This window comes from Furipterus horrens, unplaced genomic scaffold, assembly GCF_987537825.1.
Source record: "Furipterus horrens unplaced genomic scaffold, mFurHor1.1.pri manual_scaffold_3, whole genome shotgun sequence".
NCBI lineage: Eukaryota > Metazoa > Chordata > Mammalia > Chiroptera > Furipteridae > Furipterus > Furipterus horrens.
The window spans coordinates 72273058-72298099 of record NW_028327173.1 but is presented as its reverse complement, the minus strand read 5'-3'; the positions used below and the strand labels follow the sequence as shown (position 1 = coordinate 72298099).

Below are 25042 nucleotides of genomic sequence, written 5' to 3'. Positions count from 1 at the left end.
AATGGGGGGTGAGGGGGCGGGGCAAGGAACTAGAAGTCTCAGGGTGTTTGTGACCCTGTTTAAGAGCTGAGGAAATGAACAGGATGGAAGGATTGATGGTGTGGTAAAAATATGAAGTACATAAATTCAAGACTTCAAAGGCCAGCAGGACAGGCGAGAACAAGCCCCCAGGTGTGGCCACTGTGGTGTAAGTGGAGCAGAGGCAACACTTTGGCTGATGAGGAGGTGAAGGAAATGAAGGGCCAGGCTGGGTGGGTGACATGGACCCCGAGGTTCTGCAGGCAGGTCAGGAACAGTGAGCAGAAATGATCTCTCCTCCCAGAGGGAAAAAAAAGAACAAACAAACCCAACCCCGGCAACCACTCTGACATTTTTTAAAGCACTCGTGGATGTGTAGCTGATGTGTTTGCAGGAGGCTTCACTTCAGACGGCCCAGTGGGCTGGACGCGCCAACAGCCTGGGCACCAGCGGGAACCATTCCCAGGGAGGGAGGGAGAGGGGTCCTCAGCAAACCCGGGGCTCGCTGCAGTCCAGGGGTGGAGAGAAAAGGCAGCTGGTGCAGGGGAGGTTGCTCAGGGGGTGGGGCTGAGAGCTGGGGAAGAAAGCAGTTTGGATCTGGGAGATGTCTGCTCCTAGGACGGGGGTGGAGGGGATGCCTCTCAAGATGACTTTGGACAATGACAGGGATGACCAAAGGGTCTACCTAGGGAACTGGAGGGGCTGGGTAGGTAGCACAGCTCCTACTCAGGGTTCCAAACAAGAAAGGCGGAGGAACGGCCGGGATCAGTCCTGGGTGCCTCGCTGCGCAGCTCACTCAACATTCAGCAGACGGTTGGCGAATGCCTGGTGAGCCAGGCTCCGTGCTAGTCCCTGGGGCTGGAGGTGGGTCTGACCGAGTGTTCGCCTGCTTCCAGGGCAGAAGAGAAAGGGCTGAGGTAACAGTGACTGCCTGTGTAGGGTGGAGGGCAGGCGGAGCTTCAAGGACTAAGGGGAGACAGGAGGGGAAGGCTCTCTAAGGAGAGTCTGATCCTGCGGCCATCAGCCACCTTCTGCCTTCACTCCCCATTGGAGCGATAAAGGACAGGAGCCTGTTCAAATGGGATTTTCAGAGTATTTCATTACATTCTAGTTATTTCAAAAACAGTAAAGCATATGCTTTATGTAGTAAAAACCAAACTACAAACACTGTGTCTTTTTCTGTTATAAATAGAAAAAATTTACTTAGCTGGAGCTTGAAGGAAAAAGCATTTAGTCCTAGGAGCACAACCAGCATTTTAATTGAAAAAAAAAAGGGGGTGGGGGTGGGGGACACCAACCAGAAAGCACGTTTTTTCCAAAGGTTAAACCTGAAGAGAAAATGGCTGTCCAAGCCCTAGAGTGACTATGCCTTGCTCATCCAGCAGACATTTCATTTTGTGTTTCAGCCTCACCTGGTGTCTGGCTGGGAGGAACTGTAAAGGAAGTCACTTCAAACCTCAATTTTTCTGTGGCCTCTGCAGTGTGTGTGTGAGAACAAAAAGCCACTACTTCCTATACCCAAAGCAGGACGTGTTTTGAATTGGCACACAGGTGGTTCCTCCTGCAGGCCTTCAGGCTTTGGGGGAGAAATCACCAAATGACAGCAGCTTCGGAGGTCAGGCAGACCAGGTCAGGGAAGGCCAGCCAAGGCTCCCAAAAGAATTTTGGGGCTGGGAACAGAGACTTTGCAGGACACCTGGCCTTAGTGGCCATGAGAGGAGACAGGAGACCATCCCCAAGTAAAGTTTGGGATGCCATCTCTGAAGGGATTCTGGGCTGGGGACTGAAGTACACCATTAGCACTGCAGACTATTTCAAAACCTGTCCCAGAGTCACCTGGGGACATTGCTCCCTGTGAACGTTGAATCCTCAGCCCAGAGCTGCAGTGGAGCGTTAAGTCTTTGAAATCAAGGTGGCAGCTGTCACTGGTGTGTGCTTTTGCCAGTCAGGTCCCCAGTCACCTGGGAAAGTATGCTGATGGTTGACCAGGGGGCATTTCCCTTTCCAGCAAACCTGTAGTACAGCATTCTCAACAGGGGAAGATTAATGGTTCAAGACAGACACGGCGCCCCCTCCCCTCTCAGCCCCAAGGAAGTTCTGCAGTCTCTCAATCATCTAAATACCTTCTTCCCATGAGCCTCAAGCATTCTCCTGGCTTCCCTCCCACCTCAGCTCCCCTCAGCTTCGTGGGCCTCAGCTGCCCCTCCCCTGGCGTCTAATCTTCCTGGGGAGGAGAACAAGCAGAACCACATTTTAAACTAAATTTATTTTTCTTTCCTCAGGCCCCCAGTTCACATTTCTCCCTCGGGAGTCCTGTGAAACCTCTGTCTGGTATCAGCCACCTCTTACATGTGGGGCCCCACACTTTCCCTGCAGGGTGGTCCCCGCCCCTCCTCAGGTGTGTGGAACCGGAATGCTCCTGCCCCTTCCCTTTAGGGCCACAGCGCCCTTTGTCTCCCTCCTTCTGTCCCTCTCCCCAGCACAGTATTTTTATATAAGGTCAGGTGAATGAGTTAAAGAATAACAAACAGATAAACAATCAAATGGGGTCATGACTTTTGGGGCAAGACAACAGGTATTTATTGGGTGCCCATGCCATTCCATTTCTTGAGGCTCTGATTCCATGTCAGGCTCCACTGCTGGATGTCAGGGACAGGTGACTTCAAGGGCATACATCTGTGTGCCCAGCATTGCTAGGTATGATGAGGGGTATTGATGAAAGTATCCATAGCCCCCTACTTTCAGGAGGGGTCTGTGTGTGTGCGTGTGTAATATAACACTGTACATAAAGAAGTGACTGGGAGAAAAGCAATTGAGCTGTTGTCACAGGGCAAGGAAGAGAGGAAGCAGGACCTGAGTTTGGAAGATGACAGAACTTACCTTGTTGAAAAGGAGGGCCCTGGCCGGTGTGGCTCAGTGGATTGAGCATCAGCCTCAGAACCAAAGGGTCACAGGTTCAATTCCCAGTCAGGACACATGCTTGGGTTGCAGGCCAGGTCCCCAGTTGGGGGCATGAGAAAGGCAACCACACATTGATGTTCCTCTCCCCCTCTTTATCCCTCCCTTCCTCTCTCTAAAAATAAATAGACTCTTTTAAAAAGAAGGAAAAGGAGGGAAGGCAAGAATCAAATAGAAAAGCCCCTCTTAGAGCCCTCTTCCTCCCTCAGGCGCCCTCCTGTGTCAGGCTCCCCTAAAGCTTTTGAGCTTTTCTTATGCAAAGAGTAGTGATACTGGGCCCCCCAGGGGCAGGACTCTAAAGGGCCCCCATCCTGAAGAGAGAGGTGACTGAGGTGGAATCTCAGGACAGGTTCCCCTGCCCCCACTGCATAGCCAGGCCTGTGGTTGACTCATCCCCTGTGAAGAGGAAATGAGCAGGCTGGACAAGGCACTGTGTGGGGAGAGTCACGTCCTGAAAATGGAAGGGATGGCTGTCACATACTCAGGCCCTTGGCATCTCGGCTTCCTGGTGAGAGAAGAATTTGGGGAGGGAGGAGATGAGCTCTGGAAGGAGCCAGGCATTTGATGATTAAATCTGGTTAAAGAACTAAGTGAGATAAGCAGTCAGCCAGGCTCCTGGAGAATTTGGAATGTAGAGATAGATAGGCATTTTCATGCAACCCAAAGACCTTCCCAGAATGTTGAAACGACTTCGCAAACATCTGGGCCTGTAACCTTCTTCTTCTCTGGCCAGCACCTCATGGACTGTGACAGTGGCCAGCCTGAGACTGGGTGTTGGCCCTGGCAGCAGGCAGAGGAGGTGGGCACCCTGAGCGTGACTTCCCTGAGAGGGGAAAGAATAATATGAATGCAATCGGAATGAGCATTCGTTGAGTGCTCGCTATTTTCGGGCCTGAGAGCTAAACACTTTGCATTCCTTGTCTTTCATCACCCCCCACAACAATCCTGAGAGGTAGACGTGGAAAGTACAGACTCGAAGAGGTTCAATCACTTGCCCCAGGGTTACCTAAACTGTTAGGAGTCCTTTATGCTTCCCCATAAAACCTTTTCTGCTTCCAGCAGATTTGGAGTGGAGCTAGAAAGAATGTGACTGGGATGATTAGGGCATGAAATAGCAAGCGCAGGCAATGGGCAGGCCTTCCTCTCTTTTTCACTTGAAGTTTTTCTTGACCAAAACAGCCCCATTTCTCTTAGTCCATGTCAATACCCTGAGCTTCGACCCTTAACTGAGATTACAGAAATGCCAAGAAGGATCCTCTACCCCATGACAACCACACTGCAGACAAGAACATGTCTCCTCCAATCCCTGATTAGCAATTCTCAACCTTAGCACTCCTGGAACCTTGGACTAGATATAGGCCTTTGTTTTGTGGGAGGAGGGGGTTTGGTCTGTGCATTGTGGGATGTTTAGCATCATCCTTGTTCTCTACCTGCTAACACCTCCTCAGTTGTGACAACCAAACATGGCTCCAGAGGGTGCCGAATATTCCCAGGGGGACAAAATTCCCCTGCTCCAGCTCCTTGCTCCTATCATTGAGAGCTGTTGTCCTAGGCCAGCCCCACAAAGCATCTGATGATGAGCCCACACCAGACCCTGCGCTAACTTTGTCCACTTTCTGTGCCTCCTCCTCACTAAATTTTGCCCAGCTGCTTCAGTAGTTAATTCTGTGACTGTGTTGGGTGACAGCTGACTGGCAGGAGCCCCGCCCTCCAGGCGCTCCTCGGGAATCCAAGGAGAGAGTTAGAAATGTTTCCCATGGATTCTAGATGTTTCCTCTTTTTTGCCCCACCTGCCTCCCCTTCAGCATCCTGATCTTCCTCTCATTCCTACACAGGGAGAGGAATACGAATTCGGGATATCCTAAAAGATGAAGAAACACTGACACTATTTCTCATGAGAAACATTGGCCTGTCTGACTCAGTTGTCCATCTCCTGGTCAACTCCCTGGTCCGACCAGAGCAGGTAAGTTCATGTCCTTGGTCCGTGGCCCCTGGAAGGGAGGGGTGAGCACAAACCTGAGAAAAGCAAGGAACAACTTGGCTTTTTTCTCCTTCTTGCTTTCATGTTCAGAATCCATAATTCATGCCACATATTCAGAAAACTACCTGGGGGTTACTTGCACTGATAAGCTCTCCCCTCATAGGATTCGGAGACAGTGCAAATCCTGCAACACAGCATCTCAGAGTTTTCTGACTGGAAGGATCCTTAGAGGCCACATACCTCAACCTCCTCTTCTAGTTGAGGAAACTGCAGTTTATTCATGAATTCATTAAAAATTTAGGGTCATTGTGGGTACTAGGATACAGTGTGAACAATATGGGCAAGCCCCTAACTCGGGGAGCTTGCTTGGGGGCTACAGGCGATATGAAATAAGCAAAGGAAGCCGTGCATTCACAGATTGAGGTGGGTGCTGTGAGGGAACTCTAGCAGGGCCAGGTGTCAGAGAAGGACTGGGAGCGTGGGATGGGGGCAGTTGTAAATGGGGTGGTCAGGGAAGGCCTTCCTGAGGAGGTGGTATTTGAGCAATCCTGAGTGCAGAGAAGACGGCTGAGGAAATAACTGTGAGGAGAGTTCCAGGCCTCGAGCCAGCCGTGTGGAGCCTGGGATGTGCTGAGATGGCTCCCAGGTGACAGACCTGCTGACGGCAGCGTGTGGAGCAGACCTCAGACTTCCTGCCCTGTTTCTTCTCCATACCAGGCAGACCCCTTCCTCTATCCCCCTGCAGAACCTGGCCAGATCGTGCCACCCCCACCCCCAAATCTAGATCTTCCATGTCCATACTCTTATATTTATTCAGAGCATTTTTACCACTAACACATGACTTTCACAGCTGTTAGCTACATGCTCTTCGCATGAATCCTGAGATGGCTCGAACAGATGGGGAAGAAGAGGTGGCTGGCCACTGAGAGATTTGCATGAGGATATAGAGCTAAACATTGCAGCAGAATCCAGATTTTCTCATTCCAAAACCAGTCTTTCTCACTGCAGTTCAGTGGTTTTCAGAGTCCCAGGCCAGTAGTATGCACAAGGACTGGGAGCTTGTCAGCAAAACTACTTCTGAGGCCTCACCCCAGACCAATCAGCCATCCACATATAACTAACCCTGCAGTGACTCTGACAGGCTTTAGTTTGGGGCCTTATGACTCCTGGCCCATCATCCCAGGTGTGTGGGCTCCTGGCAAGTCAGGCCTGGCTGCCCTGCTCCGCGTTCCCTCCTCCCCACCCGAGGGGGTGGTGGCAGCAGCAGTGATTGGTCATTTTCCCCTCTGCTTTCCCTTTAGCTCATAAAACTCAAGTCCTGGAAATGCCTGTGATGACTTCCAGTTGGTAATAAAAGGGCGGTGGAGATAAAGCAGGAATTGAGGGGAAATTTCTTGCCAGTGCCTCACTGACGTGTCATTTGGATCTCTAGTGACTGCACTGCTGCCATCAGGGCTGAGGCCTCTCCTGAGGGGAGAAGAAGGGTCCCAGGTCACCAGGTTGTGACTTTGTTTAGTGTTGCTGGCTCTGATCAGCCTATGCTTCCCTGACCAGCAAACCCCCGAGCTTGAGAGGGAACCCAGAGCTCCTGCACTGGGAGAGGCCACTCCTGGGACCCAGCTCCCACAGTGTCCCACGCCCGCCCTGCTTCTCACCTGCCTCCTCACCTCTGTCTCAGTCTCAGTCTCTGTACAGCTCAGCAGCTCCTTTACAGCACCATCCTCCACGATGACAATGTTCTTTCTCTGTGCTACCCAGTACAGCAGCCCCTGGCCACACGTGGCAGGTAGGCACCTGAAACAGAGCCAGTGCAGCTGAGGGACTGAACTTCACATGTTATTTAATTTTAAAGATTTTATCTATTTTTAGAGACATGTTACTTAATTTTAAAGATTTTATTATTTATTTTTAGAGACAGGGGAAGGGAGGGAGAAAGAGAGGGAGAGAAACATTCATTGATCAGCTGCCTCTTGCACACCCCTAGCCGGGAACCTGGCCTACAACCCAGGCATGTGCCTAGACCAGGAATCAAAATGGCAACTTTTTGGTTTGCGAACGATTCCCAACCCACTAAGCCACACCAGTCAGGGCTAAGTTTAATTACTTTAAATTTAAATAGCCACATGTGGCTTACAACTCTCTAAGTAATCATCCTCAACAAACACGGAATTTTGTTCTTTTCCATCAGGACTGGCTACCCTTCCTGGTCCTTTCTGCCTGGTGTCGGAGCACAGCTCAGAAGGGAATCACATCCCCCCCCCACCCCCCCATCTAGGGACTTTTTAGACGATGACAGTGGTACAGTTCCCTGGTCTGTCCTTCACCCCATCCCTAGCCCTGTGAACTCTAGACTTGCTTCAAGGCCCAGCTCAAATGTCACCTCTTCAGGGAAACCTGTCATAAACCCTCCTCTTTTTGTCAACAAAGAGCTAACAGGTGATGGTTAAGCACAGCTGAAGGTTCAAATCCCAGCAAGGCCACACAGTTAACTGTGTGACCTCCAGCCAGCTAATTAATGACTCTGTGCCTCTGTTTCCTCACTTGTACAGTAGAGATGATCAAAGTGAGTGGGAACTCAGTGAATGAGCACTGAATGAACGAGTGACTGAGTAACGTAATGAGCAGGGGACTTTTATGGTGTCCCAGCTTTCCCACCAGCCTTCTGTGTAACCTTCTCAAGTCCTCCAACCTCTTTTCCATTGCTTTTCTCCCCTGGAATATTAGAGGTTTGGACAAAATGAGCTCATTTGTTCCCTCCACCTCAAAATGTTCTATCCTCCGAGATTAGGGCTGAAGGAGGGATTTTTTCCTGGGGCTAAGAAGTAAAGCGCAGGCAAAACTGGAAGGCTCTGCTGGAATACATACCCACTGACAGCCCCCTGGGATTGATGGGGTACACAGCACCCCAGCATCATCTATGCCCACTGCCTCATTTAAGGATCAGGCTTCCACCTGTGCTCTGGACACTCTCCACGCAACAGGTAGCGGAGCCCAGGCCTGCTCTGTTCTCCGGCCCAGAGGACTGTGTAATGAATTGGAAGCCATTAGAAGACTGCAGAAACCTGGGAAGCTCATGAATCTGTTTATGGTACTCAAGGTGTTTTCCTCTGCCAGGGGTCCAGGACTCCAGGAGGACAGTTTCTGTGCTGGGTGGCTGAATGTCCTGGCCAGGATTGAGACAATCTTGGCGACTGTGCTTCAGCTGTCACTACCCATGAGCTCTACAGAAGCTCCAGGAGGTTTCCTATCCAGGGGTTAGGGTCGTCAGATAAAATACAAGATGTGTAGTTTAATTTGAATTTCAGGTAAGCAACAAATAATATTTTAGCATAAGTATGGCCCATTTGGACTCTATTTGCGACCTACTGTTCTAAAAGTTGTTTATTGTTCAGCTAAAAATCAAAATTAATTGGACATCAGTATTTTTATTTGCTAAATCTGATGAGAAAAGAGAGGGGGGATTGGCCATTTGCCATCCATCACTCCAAATGCATTTTAGCCGCTCCCCACCTAGAACTTGGTACCTCAAGTTCTAAATGGCTCACTGATAAAATGAGGGTTGGAAGTATATTAGTTTCCTGTTGCCACTCTAACAAATCATCAAAAGCTTAGTGGCTTAAAACAATACAAAGTTATTATCTTATGGTCCTGAAGGTCAGAAGTCTGAAAGTCAAGGTGTTGGCAAGGCTGCACTCCTTCCTGGGGGCAGGGCTGGAAGTTTCCAGTTTCCCGGCCACATCCCTTGGCTGGTGGCCTCTTTTCATGTCCAAGGCCAGCAGTGACCCATCATGTCTTCCTCACATCGCATTCCTCTCACATTGTTTCTTTTGTCTCCTTCCTCCATATTTAAAAGACCCTCATGGTTTCATCGGGCCCAGACAGTAATCCAAAAATAAAGTCAGCTGATGAGCAACTTTAGTTTCATCTGAAATCTTGATGCCCCTTGCCACACAAAATCATGTCATGACCAGTTCTATGGGTGAGAACAGGGACATCTCTGGGGGCAGTGTTCTCTTACCACAGGCAGTCTTCCAGTGTTGCTTCTCCTCCCTGCAGTTTGTTCACGGAGTCCCAGACCTGATGCTGAAGGACATCGCCTGCAGCGAGGCCCTGCTGGAGCGCTTCATAATCTTCAGCCAGCACCGAGGGGCACAGACAGTCCGTGAGGCCATGTGCTACCTCTCCCAGGGCACCCTACAGTGGATGGAAGACACATTCTATGCCAATGTGGACTTCTTCAAACTCTTCCGTGTGGTAAGAGAAGTATTTACCTTCTTGCCCCTTGGAAGATAATTCCTGGGGCAGCAGGGCCTGGTCACAGGCCATTGGAGACCCACGAATTGACAGTCAGGAAGTGTGTGAGCCTGGTGTTCAAGACAGTCCTTGAGGAAGTTCCAGGCTCCAAAGGCCAAGGAATATTGACTGATAGCATTTGTAGAGCATTGGCCCAGGCTCCTGAGAGTCACCATGAGGTATGTGATTGTGGCAGCTCTGAGTCCGCCCCAACAAGTGGGATAAATCATCTCCACCACCCTCAGCAGCATGGAAAGGAGAAGGTGGCCTGGTTTGACTCCCTGTCCTACCATTTCCTAGCCAGATGATCATGGACAAGATAGGCGACTTTTCCTGGCCTCATCACTCATCTATCAGGCAAATATAAATGTAAAAAATATATGCAAAGCATGTAATTCATTTCAATAAACAACAGCTTCATGCTCCCCGCTCTGGGTCTGCTCTTGACCCTAAAAGTTACTGTTTCTGGGTAGAAAAAAAGAGAGAAAATTTAATAGTCTCAAAAATTTGGAAAGCCCTGATCTGGCTCAATCCTGTATTCCAGAACTGCATCCCAGACTCACATCTTGGGACCTGATAATATCTCCTCTTTTGCTAGAAGGATCAGATAAGAGGGAATTACGCATGTAAAGGAGACGTAGAGCAGCAGTTCTCATACTTCAGAGTGTATGAAGATCATCAGGGAAGCTGGTAAAATATGCAAGTTCCAAATCCCCACCCCTAGAGACCAATTCAGGAGATCTGGGCTGGGCTCAGAATCTGTCCTATTACCTCAGGAGCTCACTGGAGGTCACGCGTTAAGAAACACTCAAAATTAGAATCCTTCAGAGAAAGGAACACATATAATGATTCTAGCATTGAATATTTTTTTCTTGTGCCTACATTTTAATTTCTGGAGCTGTGTGGTGAGGAGTGTCAGTCACTGAGAACTTGGTTGAGAAATTTATGTTTTTTTGCCTTTTTAATGGTTGCTTCCTCTCAAGTCCCCAAAAACCCACTCTCAGATTTTCTTAAAAAGCAAAATGAAAGCTTTTAAAAATTAAACAAAATAAAACAAGACCACACAGTTTCTGGCAGAGTTCACACTTTATCCCTTTCAAAGTGTAACTTTATGTTAGAACATTACAATGTTTCCAGCTCATCAGGGCAGACCTCCAGAGTGGTGAGAGGGGTCAGGACCTATGAAGGTTACCGCCACTGAGAGCCCGGGGCCCCAGAAAAGGCCTCCCAGCTCCCCACACTGCATGGAGAATAAAAAGCCATGTGGTTTAAATTTCTCTGTCTGAAGTTAAAAAGGAAGCTAATTTCAGACACACTCCTTGGTTCGTTTTTGGAATCAGACCGAAGAGCAAGGCGATAACAGTCCCTTGTTCTGGGCAGTGAATACTGGCACAGCTAGGAGAACAGTACCTGTGTGTGCAGAGCTGTTGAGGTCCCCTGGCAATCCTCTGGGCTGTAGGAAAGGGGCAGGGTCTTGTGTCTCTCTTTGAAGGACCTTGGCTGCAGGTAGAGATAAGTGTACCTGTGGGGCATTGACCAGCAATTCTGGGGGAACCGTTCTAGAAGTAGCAGAATAAAGGGCAACCTGGGGCAAACTCCATTAGGGACTGGACCCAAACTCAGGCCACTGGCTTCAGAATATTTATTTATCAGACAAGAAAGACCAGAAAGTCTCTCTGCCCTTACATGTGGCTTTGGCAAGTGCTAGCATTCAGAAACCAGAGGAGAATTTTGGCCGATCACCCTCACTGACCTGAGACGGGACCCACGTGCTTGCTCACACGTCCATACACACGTATCCACGCACTCAAACCCGCACTGGGTGCCTGTGAGGCCAAGGCTCCAAGCATGCCCCTCCCGCCCTCATTGAATTCTCAAGACAAGCAAACAGGCTGCGTCACAGCAGCACAGCTCAGAAACGCCAACACTGACCACATGCGGGCCCTAGAGCGGTGATTTCCAGCCAGGCTGCACATTGAGTCACCTAAGGAGCTTTTAAAAACTGCAAGTGCTCAGCCCCTGCCCCCTGAGATTCTGATTCAGAGCTTCCCAGATCATTCCAGTGTTCAGCCAGGGCTCAGAATTACTGACCTAAAACACAGGAGTTCACCATCTCAATTTCTGTAGAGCAAGCATAATAATAACAGTACCTCAAATGCCTCTAAGGCTAAGGCTTCCAAGCACTTTCATTTGATCAACCATAAGACTAAGGTGCTGTGGAGACTCAGCCTCTCTGACGCCCTCTTTACAAAGCCATTGAGTGGCCCAGAGACTGCCTAGAGGAGACACCAGGGGGCAGACGGAGGTGGGGGTAGCGGCTGCGGGACTCCTACCGGCCATGTTCTTGCTTTGCTCATCTCTATGAGGAAAGATCCGGCTAAGACAGGACAGACACGTGGACCCCAAGCAAAGAGAACAAACACTGTCTGATGCCCTCCAAATGTCCTTTTTCATTTGACAAATGGACAGAGCGGTTAAACATTAAAAAAAATTACTATAATAATAAAAAGATCTAAAAGAAATTATAGGCATTAAAATAGGATTTTTACTTTTATTGCTCCTGTACCCATCCTAACAGCGATTTTTAGAAAAACAACCCTGAGGGGGTCCAGAAAAGCTGAAAGCAGACCCCGCGACCCTTTGAGAGGGGCATCAGAGAGGCAGGGGCTGCTCGGAGGCCCGGGGTGGGGGCCTCTCCGGGATGAGGCTGTTTTTGCAGCTGGTTGGCTCCCAGCCACGCTGAGCTCCATTGGGTTGGGGGGGGGGGTGCTGGGCCGTCCCTTTTCCCGGCTGTTTCTCATATGCACGTACGCCAGTATATAAATAAGGTTTTTATTAAAGGCCAAGTCGGTGCTCATTAACAAAGAAAGAGGGACAATCCCAGTAAACCACTGTGACGGCACCTGCCCTCGCTGTGTGAGGAGCTGGGTGTGTTCGGACTGGAGAGTTGGGGGTGCGGGGGGAGGAGCGTAACCTCCAGCCCCTGAAACCCGGGGAGCTGAGAGAATTGGAGAGGGGCTTTGGGGGTGAGCGCCAACTGGGGCCAGCTGTGTTTTTCCTCGGCCCCTTGGAGTCAGAAGTGAGTGCTCTCATCTTCAAATAATCCAAACGCAGGACCGTGGCCTTACCTCACCCCACCCATCCCCATACAGACACCTACGCACACTTGAGACACTTGAGTGCACTTTGGATGCCCAGAGACTCAGCTGGGCTGGGAAAGAAATAAGCAGCCAGGTGGAGGGGTTTTCTCCAGGAAGATTTATCCCCTCTTGGTTTCACCTGGGTTTACAGCTTGAAAGATTGTCTTCACCTGTGGTCTTTCGGGTTTACCGCCCCCGGCTTGAAACCCAGCAGCTCAGACCTGGGCCCACAGTATCGCGACTGCCAACACTACCTGAAACGTTTCACACCTCATAAAAAATGATGTGTCAGTTTCGGGTGAGCGGTTGGGACGTTTCCCATCTGATTTGGCCTGGGGTAAGCATGTCCCTCCTCCTCCTTCTCCTCCCTCTGGATCCTTCCTGTTTTCTCTGACTCTGGTGCACAGCTTTGAAATCTTGCTGAGAAGCAAATCTGTCCCTTCTGCTCTGATGTTTATTTGTGGGAGTTCGGCAGGGGAACTGAGGCGGGTGCCAAGACCTGCCACACTGCTGGGAAATGATTTCCCTCCCTTCCCCCTTTCCATGGATGTTGATAGAGGAAATCTGGCCTCCCCGGCATTTTGGCCCGTGGTTTTCCCCTCTGCAATCGCTTCCAGAGTGGCATGATTCAGCTTTCTTTCCTTCCCCTCAACTATTACTCTGTCACAGTTTTTTAATTTTTCTGACTTCATTTTATCCATGTCTCTTTGACTATGCAGTGGCTGGACATTGCATTCCAGGAAAGAAAGGACCCCGTCTTGGGGGTCCAGGCTCCATGCTCCTTTCAATGTCCTGCTTTGTTCTTGGCTCTGCTCCCTAAATTCCTGAATCATGGGGAATAAGTGTGGGTGGATTGCCTGCTGCCCAGTGTGAACTGGCCGTGGTTTCTGCTCTCTGTGATCATTCGCTGGGGTTTGCTAAATTTTAACGATGCCTTTCAATTTTCGGGTGGCATTGCTAGGTCATAATTCTCTGGAAAAGGCCCACATCTCCCGGGTTTTACAATGAGGTCCCATTAATGATTTAGCTTCATGATTCCCTCTCCCTTCTGATTTCTGAATCTTTGGACTGTCAACTTTCTCCCACTTCTGTGTGAGGGTCTGGGAGGGAAGAAGACAGAGGAATGATGCCCAGTGCCAGCAGCTGGGGCTGAAGAGGTGGGCAGCATGGCTGTTAGGCAAAAACAAAGCAAAATTAGAAAAAAAGGGTTTTGGTTCTTTGAAAATTATTAAGCCACAGCAAATATTTTGATTTATAGCATTAGTATTTGTTTATGCCTACATCTACAAAACTGTGTCTATTATAGTCAAAATCTCCCCTGGGTCAACAGGTTTCAATAAAGAAGAAATAAAAAGGCAACAGGAGAGAGGAATATCAACGTACATTAAATGCACATTAGGCCTCCCAGGCTTGCTGGCCATTGGCCTGACTTGATTTCATTTGGGCTCCAGGCATACAGTGGGCCAGGGCTTATTTTCATGACAGATCAGATGTTGTTTTTTATGAATTTAAAAAGAAAAAAGTACTAACAGTCAAAACTAAAGTCACTTAGGACACGAGCAGGCCCCTGTGAAGGCAGCTCTTAGGATGATGGGTCCCGGCGTCCTGGCCTTTAGTCAGTACATAGAGATTGAGCACCGATGAGTAGGAGGCATCAGGTTCTCTCCAGGGTAAACCTGTTTGAACAAGGGTTTTGTCCTTATATTTCTTATCTCTACAGGAACAGTAGTCCTTAACTTTTTTATAGATTAGGACTGCCTTTGGAAATCTGACAACAGCTCTAAACCTTTTCTCTAGAGAAATACACACACACCACCACCACCACCACCACCACCACCACCACCACCACCACCACCCCGCAGGTTGGGGCTCAGGGAACTACTGAAGCCAGATACCAGGGTAAGAGCTTTGGCATTAGAACTCCTTTTCTGCCTACCATTTATATACGTCCTTTTCAAAAGGGTCTCGATATAGCCATAGGTTCTTCCTTAACTCTCTTTATGAGGTAATCAACTTCTCCCCTGAGCATGGTACCCAATGGTGAGAGGGCTGGAGAGTGGGCAACCCAGTGGAACACACAGAGATCTCCTGGTGGCTGGGAAACTGGGTCCTGGCTCTGGGTTGGCCCCTAACTTGCTGTCATTTAAATGGATCTCAGCCACCCCATTTGACAAATATGTAACAAGGCCGATGTTACATATTCATGGGATGCTAGTGACATTCACATTAGGGAAGAGATGGAAAAGCTCTTTGAAGCAAAAAGCATTTTCGCTCTTAGCAAAACAAGAATACAGCCACTTTGCAGAGGGTCCCATTGTTCCCATTGTTCCACTCCCAGAAATGTCCTCCTCATACACTTAGGTGCAATGTTCTCCTTCCTCAGACTCCTCAGACTAGCAAGAAATCTGTTTCATGGAGTGACCTTTTGACTGCCCCTAGATTCCAAACTTAGTTTTGTTTTCATCAACCACAAATACCAGAACTGAAGTCACAATGGAGAGAAAAAGGCCTAGTTTCTGTTGAGCCAAAGGGAGCCCCATAACTTGTCTGTTCACATACCCGAGAGCCCACCCTCTCCTCAGACACTCTGGGAGACAGCATGTCTCTGTGACCTCCCCCATTAGAGACAGTTTGTCATTTCCACCCCCCTCCCCACCTCTGAGTGATTTAGTCTGAATTCTCCACTTATGCCGCATTTCCTGGTACTCAGGGTGTCCCCTCTAGTGGCCCCCTCACCACTGAAGCCAGCTTCCTCTCTTTTCATCTGATGCTTAACAACTGACAGGTTGCAACAAACATGCTTTTGATCCACAGTCTCCTAGTTACCTAGCAACAACTTCCCTCCTGGATAAATCTGTATTTCCTGTAGCAGCAGCCCAGCACTGAACACAGGGGGCTACACTGTCTATCCACCGCTTCATCTGCTTTTCACCTCTATCTGGGTGCTTTCAAGACATCAGCTCATCTTTCTCTTCAGAACCTTCCACTGGCTCCCACAAACCATGTCTTCCCTGTAAAGACACTGTTAATCTATGTTAGGTAGATTCTCAACTTAGAAATCAGTTCTGTTTTTCATATGGTGCTCTTTGGATCAAAGAAAGTAAAACAAAAAAATTCTACATATAAAATGTTCCATTTGTGTGCTGGCAACATGGCATCTGTTTAATTAACCCACTGGATCCAAAGCAACAGCAAATACGGCCCAAACAAGATTTTTTAGTAGCTGATATGCTTTTTTCTGCCTTCAGAAAAAATATTACACAGTCCAAAAGGACAGGTGTGTTTCTTGTCTTTTGAGAACCCAAAGAGACACCTGAAATAACCAGAATCTTCCTGCATCCATTTCATAGGTATATAATCAAGGCCCAAGGACCCCTCAGACCAACCACAGCTGATGGGAGATGATAGAGACATAACCCTTCCAAAGCCCTATCTGTATGCCTAGCTCCCTTAGGAGGTCTAACTGGACCTTGAACTTGGGTTGGTGGTGCTGAGCCCCATTGTGCCGCGCAAGTGTTATGTGTTATTTTGGAAATTAGGAGAACTTGTTTGGCATAGGAAGCAGTGGGGGATGTGTGCGTGTGTGTGTGTGTGTGTGTGTGTGTGTGAGAGAGAGAGAGAGAGAGAGAGAGAGAGAGAGAGAGAGAAATGTCATTTAGTCTATGACCTTTTTTCTAGAAATGTTTTCACATTTCCACTCAAATAAACTTACATTCTCTTCCATTTCTGGCAGGAACAATCCATGAGAATTTGAATAGATAATAGGGGAAGCAAAGGAAGAGGAGAGTCCTGGGAAAGTTATTTTATAATTTAAGTCAACATCATTCAGACAATTGGTGACCAGGTTTATGAAGGGCTGCCAGGGAGGGGTGGTGGGAGAACAGGCACTGTAATACGTAAGTTGTGCCTAAAACAAAGAGATGAGTTAAAGACTCTCATTATTTACCACATCCACTGGAAAGAGATAACAAAGAAATTGCAGCTATAGTACCAGGCACTCAGCTGGAGCTCAGTAAATAATTGAATGATGAATATTATTAAGTTATCAACAAGATCGAAATAAAAATGCATCTCAAGCTGTTCCTTTGGTTCCCTCTCAACCAAATTCCAAGTCTTTTTCTTTCTTATCTGACCATCTCTGTAGTCATTCTCTCTTGCTGACTCTCCTCACGTTCCTCCACCAGGAATTTCTGACCCTCCCCTTCACTATTGTCAACTGGTCTTTCAAACATCAGCTCAAGTGTCACCTTCCCTGTCCCCAAGTGGAACCGACCTCATTCCCTTCCTATAAGTCACCATCATACCTGTAGAGACATGTATCTCATGGATCCTAAAACCTCAATAGACTCTGTCTCTTTTTCACTAGATTGGAGTTAATTTACTCATTAATTAGTATAATGAATTTTGCAGGGGGGGTGGGGTGGGATTAGGCAATGGGTTTATAGAGGGGAAAAGGGGAAAGAGAGGATGGGAGAGGCAGCTCCCGGACCAACTCAAGGGCCCATGGGAGCAAGGGGAATGGGGAATGGGGAACAGGGAATGGGAACTCCCGGTCCTCCTCATGGGTCCGTAGGAGTCCCCTAGTACAATGCATATTTATTGAGCACCTACTATGTAGCATCCCCCAAGGATATAAAAATTAAAATAAAGCCTATTCCTATGCTTAATGAGTTTACAACATAGTGGACAGATACAGTTAAAATAATTACAAATAAGTATAAAAGTGATAAATGATGCACTGAGAATTCTAGGAGCAGCTAGGAGGGCCACCTAACTAACCTAGGGGGAAGGACAGCAGGAAGAGCATGGTAGCAAGGGAATGGAGACCTGGAGAAGGTGAGGTGGCTTCAGATGAGTGGGCTCAGGCTACTAGGGGCAGCATGAATACGGGTGGAATGGGGTGGGTTGGCATTTAATCTATTAAGCTCTAAAGTGATAGGTGTGGTGCCCAAGAGCTTCAAGCTTTGCAAGGCCTACAAAAATCTTTGAGACACAGGAAAATAAAAATAAAAAATAAAAAATTATGGCTCTGAAAATCCAAAATAAAAAACTTTAGAATTGAAATTAATAAACATTAAATTTAATGTTTAAAGAAGATAATATTATTAAGTTTTATTGTTAAGTTTAGTGTTCATAAAATTAGAAATTCAGAAACTACTGGTTTGTTGTTCAGGTTTTCCCACTTATAGTCCTATTTGCTATGATTGCTGAGAAATCATACCAGATTATTTATTAAGTGAATTACTCAAGGCCAATTAATTTCAAAAACAAAATCAAGAGCCTTAAAATGTATATATAGATGTCTGTGTATATTGCTAGATAAATATCAATACATATAGGGATGGATAGAGAGCAGATGCTTTTCAGTGCTTTGAATTTGATGCAGGATGGAATTTTAAGACCAGTGTGCCTAAACACAATGGAGAGAAAGGGGAGGGAATGGAGAGAAAATGCCCCCTTAGGCAAAACACAGCCATGGATCATCTCTAGCCCACCTTCAAGTGAGGAAAACAGATAAGAAACTCACAAGGAAGGGCAAGTAATTAAAAGTGATAAAGCAGGTCGCTGATTGGTTGATGCCCAATCTCTTTGGAAACATGAATGTAACAGCTCCTTATCTTCTATGCCTCTGGGCTCCTGGCCTCTTTTAGGTGCTTTCTCCTCATGTAGGACCTGATTGTTATCTTCCTGTACAGCTTCTTTGGACTCCAGAAGTCTCATGCTGCCCCACACTCAGCCCCACCATCAGTTTCTAGATCTCCAGGCTGGGGATTTTGACAGTGGAATCAGAATAGGGGAAAATCAGTGATGACTTCCACGCTTCTAACTTTGGTGACTGGGCAGAAGGTGGTGCCACCAACTGGGAAAGGTTGCACAGAAACAGAAGTCCGTTCAAGAGAAGATGATATGCTCAGTTTAGGACAAGTTGGATCTAGGCAAATGTCCAGCAGACAGTTGGGTGTTTAAAAGTCTGGAGATCTAGGGAGAGGTCTGATTTGGAGATGCCGACTTGGAAGTCATCAGCAAAAAAGTAGCATATTAAATGATGAAGGGAATGAGACTACCCAGGGAGAGTGTGCAGAGTGAGAGGAAGATGGTATGGAGATGCTTGGGAACCTCAGCACTGAAGGGGAAGGAAGATGGAGGCAGAAGAGCTCATGGGAAAGACAGGGAAGGAACAGAGCAAGCTAGAGGAGAGCAATGACATGGATGACAAGGAAGGAAAAGAACACAATCAAAAGTGTCAAGAAAGGCAGAGAGGTCTGAAGAGATAAGAACCTGAAGTGTCTAGGTAGAAACTGGGGGTTCTAGTTAAAACTTCTTAATAGCATGGTGACATGGAAGATAGGGAAACGTTGGTGAAAAAGTGAAGTCCCTGAATGTAGACTGCTGTTTTTAGAAGTGTGGAAATGCAAACTTCTGGCCAAGATGGAGGGCTAGGCTGACATGCTCCATCTCCCTTCACAACTAAGAAGGAATACAACTACCACAAAACCAGAAATAACCAGAAATTCCAGAAAATAAAGCTACATGGAAGTCCAACATATGAAGTTATAAAGAAGTGGTGCTCATCTGGACCGGTAGGAGGGGCAAAGCCGGGGCAGAGAGGTCAAGCTGTGCTGGCAGCAGCAGCAGCAGCAATGGCGGCAGGATGGCGGTAAGCAAAGACACCCCTATTTAAGGGGAGGCGAGATACACCTGGGAGCACCCCTGGCTACAGACCAAACCACCAGCTTGTGATTCCAACGCCGGGGAAGGCAGACCCCCATTGCCTTGGACTGTGAGGGCCAGAGGGTGTGGGGACGGAGAAGGCTCCAGGTCTCTCAGCGGAGAGTGAACAGCAGGATCCATCTTGGACCCCCACCCCCACACAAAGCACCACAGTGTGGTGAGAAGGGTCACCTGGTTGTGACGAGTGCATGGAGTTCCACCCCCTATAGCGTAGGAGGTGTGACAGCCCCACCCAGAAAGCAAAGGTAAACACAAAATTGTCAGGATGGTACAGATCATGATGAGATCCCAATCATGAAGCTGACCAAACAGCAAATATTTAGTCTAATGGCTCAGCAGATCAGAAATCTTTCTGAGGCACAGTTCAGAGCTTTGGTTATAAGAATGGTTACAGACCTAACAGCAGGTCTTAAACAACATGAGGAAGGATGAAGGCTAGTCCTGATGAAATGAACAAAAACACATACGAAACTAATGGTGAGGGAAAGAAAACCAGGGATCAAATCAACAAATCAGAACATAGGGAAGGAACAAACAGTCAACCAGTGCAGAAAGAGGAAATGAAAAATGAGGAAGATGAGAAAAGGCTCAGAAACCTATGGGACAGTTATAAGCAGGCCATCATCTGAATCATAGAGTTGCCAGAAGGTGAAGAAGAAGAACTAGAAATTGAAAAATTATGTGAAAAAATAACGAAGCAGAACTTCTCTAACTTGGGGAAGGAAATAGACTTACAGATCCAGGAAGCACAGAGAGGTCCAAAAAACCTGGACCCAGGGAGAACCACACCAAGACACATTATAATCAAAATGTCAAAAATTAAGGATAAAGAGAGATTCTTAGAAGCAGCAAGAGAGAAGAAGAAAATTACATACAAAGGGGTCCCAATAAGACTATCAGCAGATTTCTCAGAAGAGACCCTGCAGGCAAGAAGGGACTGGCAAGAAATATTCAAAGTAATGAAAATCAAAAACCTACAGGCATGATTACTCTATCCAGCGAAGCTGTCATTCAGAATAGAAGGACAGAGAAAGTGCTTCCAGGACAAAGTAAAACTGAAGGAGTTCATCAGATCCAAACCACTGTTATATGAAATGTTAAAGAGACTTGTTTAGGAGAAAGAGGATCAAAACTATGAACATTAAAATGAAAACTATCACAACAACCAACAACAGAAGCTAGGGAACTGAAACAAAGACAAACTAGGTAGGCAACGAGAGTGGGAAAAGAATTATAGGTACAGGGAAAACTGTGCGGGGAGGTCAGCAGGAGGGGGGAGGGGGGAAAGGGAGGGAGATGGTACAGGAATTAGGAAGCATAGTAGGAGGGAGTGGAGTAGACAGGAAGATGTTGAGAAGAACTATATACACAACCAATGGGCATGGACTAAGGGGGTAGGACAACTGGAGGGAAGGGGGTCACCGGGCAGAGGGGAACAAAGGGAAAAGAAATTGGGACAACTGTAACAGCATAATCAACAAAGCATTTTTTTAATTGAAAGTGTGGAAATGCAGAATGGGGGAGAGAAGTTAGACTGTAGTTACCGGGGGATGAGAGATCTGAGAAAGTTCTTTCTTTCATTTGTGAGAACCTTGAGCACATATATGTGATAATAATGAAGGGAAGGCTGAAGATACATCAGTGAGAGTCTAGAAGGTAAACTTCAGAGAGGGAGGACTTTGTTTTGCTCATTACTGTACCCCCAGCTCCTGGCACACAGCAGAAAATACATATTTTTCAAAATGTGTAACTATGTCATTTAGAAACTACAACTGGCTGTAAGTAACTCTGAAGCAGAGTCCTGTGGTGGGTCATTCAGGAGGCTCCAGATATTTGGTCAAATGTCATTCTGGGTGTTTCCATGCGGGTGCTTTTGATGGGTCTTAACATTTAACTCAATATACTGAGCAAAGCAGATTGCCCTCCCTAATGTGGGTGGGCCTCATCCAAACAGTTGAAGGCCTGAATAGGACAAAACAGTTGACCCTCCTGCAAGTAAGAGAGAATGCTTCCTGCCTGACTACCTTTGAACAGGGACATTGACTTCTTTTCCGCCTTCAGGCTCAAACTGAATCATTAGCTCTTCCTGGGTATCCAGCCTACCAACTCACCCTGCAGATCTTGGGATTTGCCTGCCTCCATAATTGTATTACCCAATCCTTATAATAAAGTGTTTTATACACAAACACACACACATAATACATATGTGTATACATATATATAATACACAGTGAGTCCTCAGTAAACATCATTGATAGGTTCTGTGACTTTAAGAAAAACAACATATAACAAAACCAATTTCACCATAGACAAATATAAAAAAGAGTTAAGTTCCATAGCACTTCATCAGCATTATAATGAAATGATTAATGAAAATGTGTTGAATGAAATGTTATTCAAGGACCTGCTATGTATAATATATAATGTATACATATATAATATATAAAATATAGACATCATATTGGATATGTTTCTCAGGAGAACCCTCATACTCTGTCCTAAATAAGTATTATGTGTATAAACACTTATAGTTGGCCTGCTTGTCACTATAATAAGAGCATTCATTCATCAAATTTCATATATATATATATATATATATATACACACACACACACACATACACACATATACGTATATATGTATATATATAGCACGGTTCCTGTCTACATGGAGCTTAATAAGAGAGACAGATGACAAATGAATGACAGAGCTAGTGGCATGAGAAAGAGACTGGCACATTAGGGAATGTAGGAGCCCAGCCTGTTTGAAGGAGAAGCAAGAGAGAAGGTTAGAGAAGGAGCGGTGTACCAGCCGATGAGGCCATGTGTGTCTAGCGCTGCTATTGACCTGTTCTGGAGGCAGTACGGAGTCATGGAAAATTTCTGAGCGAGGGAAGTGACATGATTCGATTGGCCATTTAGGTAACTCAGGCTGCAAAGTGGACGGTGCGTTAGAAGAGAGTAGACTAGAGGCAAGGGACCAGCAAGAAGGCTGTCCTGACAGTATTCTGGGAGAGAAGCAAAGAGAGCCTGAGTAAAGGTGTTTCTAGACAGGAAGGAAAAAAGAAAGAGAGGATTTACTTAGTATTTAGTATTTATTTATTTTTATATGCAAATAACGTTTTTATCTTAAAACTGTATTGTAGAAATAAGTTTAAAAATAGAGACAGTATTATAATGAACTCCAATGTACCCATCACCCAGTTTCAACTATTATCAGCATTTGACTGTTCTTACTTTATTTGTTCCTCACTTTTTCTCTCTGAAGTCTTCAAAGCAAATCACAGACAACATACCACTTCACCCTTACATACCCCCTTACGTATCTCTAACAGATAAAAACACTTTTAAAACAAAATCACAATGCTATAATCACATCAAACAAAATCAACAATAATTCCTTAATAGTATCTCATTCTCAGTCATTTCCACTTTTCCTCTGATTGTTTCAGCTAGTTTGTTCAGATCAAAATCAACTTCATGGTGAAGGTAGCAGTTCTGGAAAAGCTACTGGGGATGAGACAAGTGCCAGAGTTGAATGAGCTGACAGATGACAGATTTCAATACAGAAAGAAGAAGAATTGACAGGACCTAGTGATAACTTGCCATTGGCAAGCATATTTTACCTGCTCCCTTGCCTCTTCCCAGCTATTCTCCTCAGCCCCACCCTCCTGTGGGAAAAACAGGAATTAAAGTGCATTTCCCACCTTACACTGAAGCTATTTGAAATAAGTCGTGGCAAGACCAATGCCTAGGACCAGTGTTAAGGTTAAGGAGAAAAGACACTTCTCAGTTGGTATGGTCTCAGTGGTGACTTTGGCCCTCATAAGTTATGTCTGGAAAATTCTTCTCCTGCCTGCTTTGTAGCTGTCATGCATAACAAAGCCATTTATAGAAAATAAGCCTGAAATGCCCCACGAGTGTACCTGCATCTATTCTTCAGTTTCAGGGTGAGAGAGAAGGCACCCTTGCGCATATAGCAGGGAGAAAGGGGAGCAGGACGAATCACTAGAAATGAGAGGCAAGGCTGATCCAAGCCTAACTCCACCTGCTTCTCTGCTGGATTCCTGCACCCATCATTTAAGGGAACCGCACTGGCAAATAAAAAGCTGAGGTTGTGGCTTGTGGTCACAAGCATTTGAATCAGAATTACATGTCAAGCTTGTTAAAATGCAGATCCCCTCCAGGCCTCGTCAAAATGCACACCTGAGTTTGAAAACCACTGTTTTAAAATGTAGAATTCAGTCCTGAAAGACAGGATCAGTGATTCAAGCAGTTTTGAAGCTATGTAGAATGAAGTCACTCATTCAGAACTTGAACTTGGTTTCTGGAAAACAAGGTGTTCCCAACAGGCCCTGAGACTTAGAACCAGTGAGTGGGCTTCCACGTTCCCCACCACTCTGGGAAAGGCTTGAACAGCTGTGTTGTCACATGGATCTGGAGTCACCAGAACTGCTGTCACTGCAGTCACAGGGAACTTCTTTCTCTTTCAAGCTGCCGGCTGCAACTTGAAAGAAAGGTGATGTAACTGGCTGAATCGTTTACATAAGAGACTAGTGTTGAGCAGAGGAAGCCACAGACCTGCCTTAATGGATACAAAGGGAGCAGAGACTTGAACAATGACAAGGAAACCTGGGAGTGCATAACAAAGCCCAAGGGAACAGATGGGCACAACCGCAGGCCGCCTTCCTTTACACTTCGTTTCCCTTCCCTCAGGAGTCTTGTTTGGTGTCACTAAACCAGTCATCAGAATCATTTGGTTAGTTCATGTCACCAGGAAACTATTTGTGATTAACTAGCTCAGCAGGGTGACTTGGAATGAGAGATTTTGATTTTCTCGATTAGATAAAAGAAGTTTGTTTCTGAAAGCAGTCTTGCAAGGAGGTCCTGTGATCAGAAAGAAGGGAGGAAAGGCCCTGGCTAGTGTGGCTCAGTTGGTTGGGCCTAGTCCCACAAAGCCGAAGGTTGCTCATTCAAGGTTCGATTCCCAGTCAGGGCACATGCCTGGGTTGCTGGTTGGGTCCCCGGTTGGGGGTGTGCAAGAGGCAGCTAGCTAATCCATGTTCTCTCACATAGATGTTTCTCTCCCTCTCTTTCTCCCTCCCTTCCCTTTTCTCTAGAAATAAATAAATAAAATCTTTAAAAAAAATATCATTACTCCCTATGACATTCCTGCCTTAAAAAATAAGTGGGAGGAAATATTTTTTCAAGCATATGGGGGATCAGATAGTGCCTATATGTGTATGTATAACTACTTATATGTTTTTAAAAATATTTTTTTCCTATTAATTATAGCTTCCTACACTCCTAGATAGCAGTTCTCAAGGTATCAATCTGAGATCCTGGGGAAGAATATTATCTGATATGTCACCAAGAATTCAAGAGGTAAGTGGCCTGATGACACTTCATAATAATTTAATTATCTTTCCACCAATTTACTACATTTATTATGTCAAACAATTTAATTGTACCTCAAACCTGTTCGTGGAGAAATACATTTGATCTTTCCATCTAGCAATTTCAAAGCACCTGTTTATATCCTAAATTATCTATGCTCCCGAGTTAAAGGCAGAAGTAAGAGAACCATCCTCCTGGTTTCCCACCTAGCAATGAGACCTTCTCAGGTGTGGCAGAAATTATCAGGAGATGCACAATGGCATCTAAGTGTTTTCAGTACCAAAGTGGTTTATTATTCTGTCATGCTCTTAAAATCCACATAAACCTATTCCACAGTAATGTTAGCACAATTTATAGAGCCCTTGAAGGACTAAATGTCTTAATATATTGACTCATTTCATCACAATGAAACTATTAGGTTTGTGTGTGGTTTTGTGAAAGATGTGCACATTTTAATTAACATCTGTTACATAAGCCTTTGCTAATGTAAAAACTGATCTTCCACTCAATAGGTAAGAAGTTCT

The 25042-nt window shown here is 46.3% G+C and overlaps 1 protein-coding gene across 1 annotated transcript in view; it reads left to right on the top strand.

The window, feature by feature from the left end:
* ABCA4 (ATP binding cassette subfamily A member 4) overlaps nt 1-25042 on the top strand; it is a 130229-nt gene that overhangs the window by 12535 nt on the left and 92652 nt on the right. Inside the window, exons 5-7 of the mRNA XM_090269755.1 lie at nt 4812-4939; nt 9014-9211; nt 24417-24506. Coding sequence (XP_090125881.1) covers nt 4812-4939; nt 9014-9211; nt 24417-24506 — 416 coding nt within the window. The remainder of the gene's footprint in view (nt 1-4811; nt 4940-9013; nt 9212-24416; nt 24507-25042) is intronic.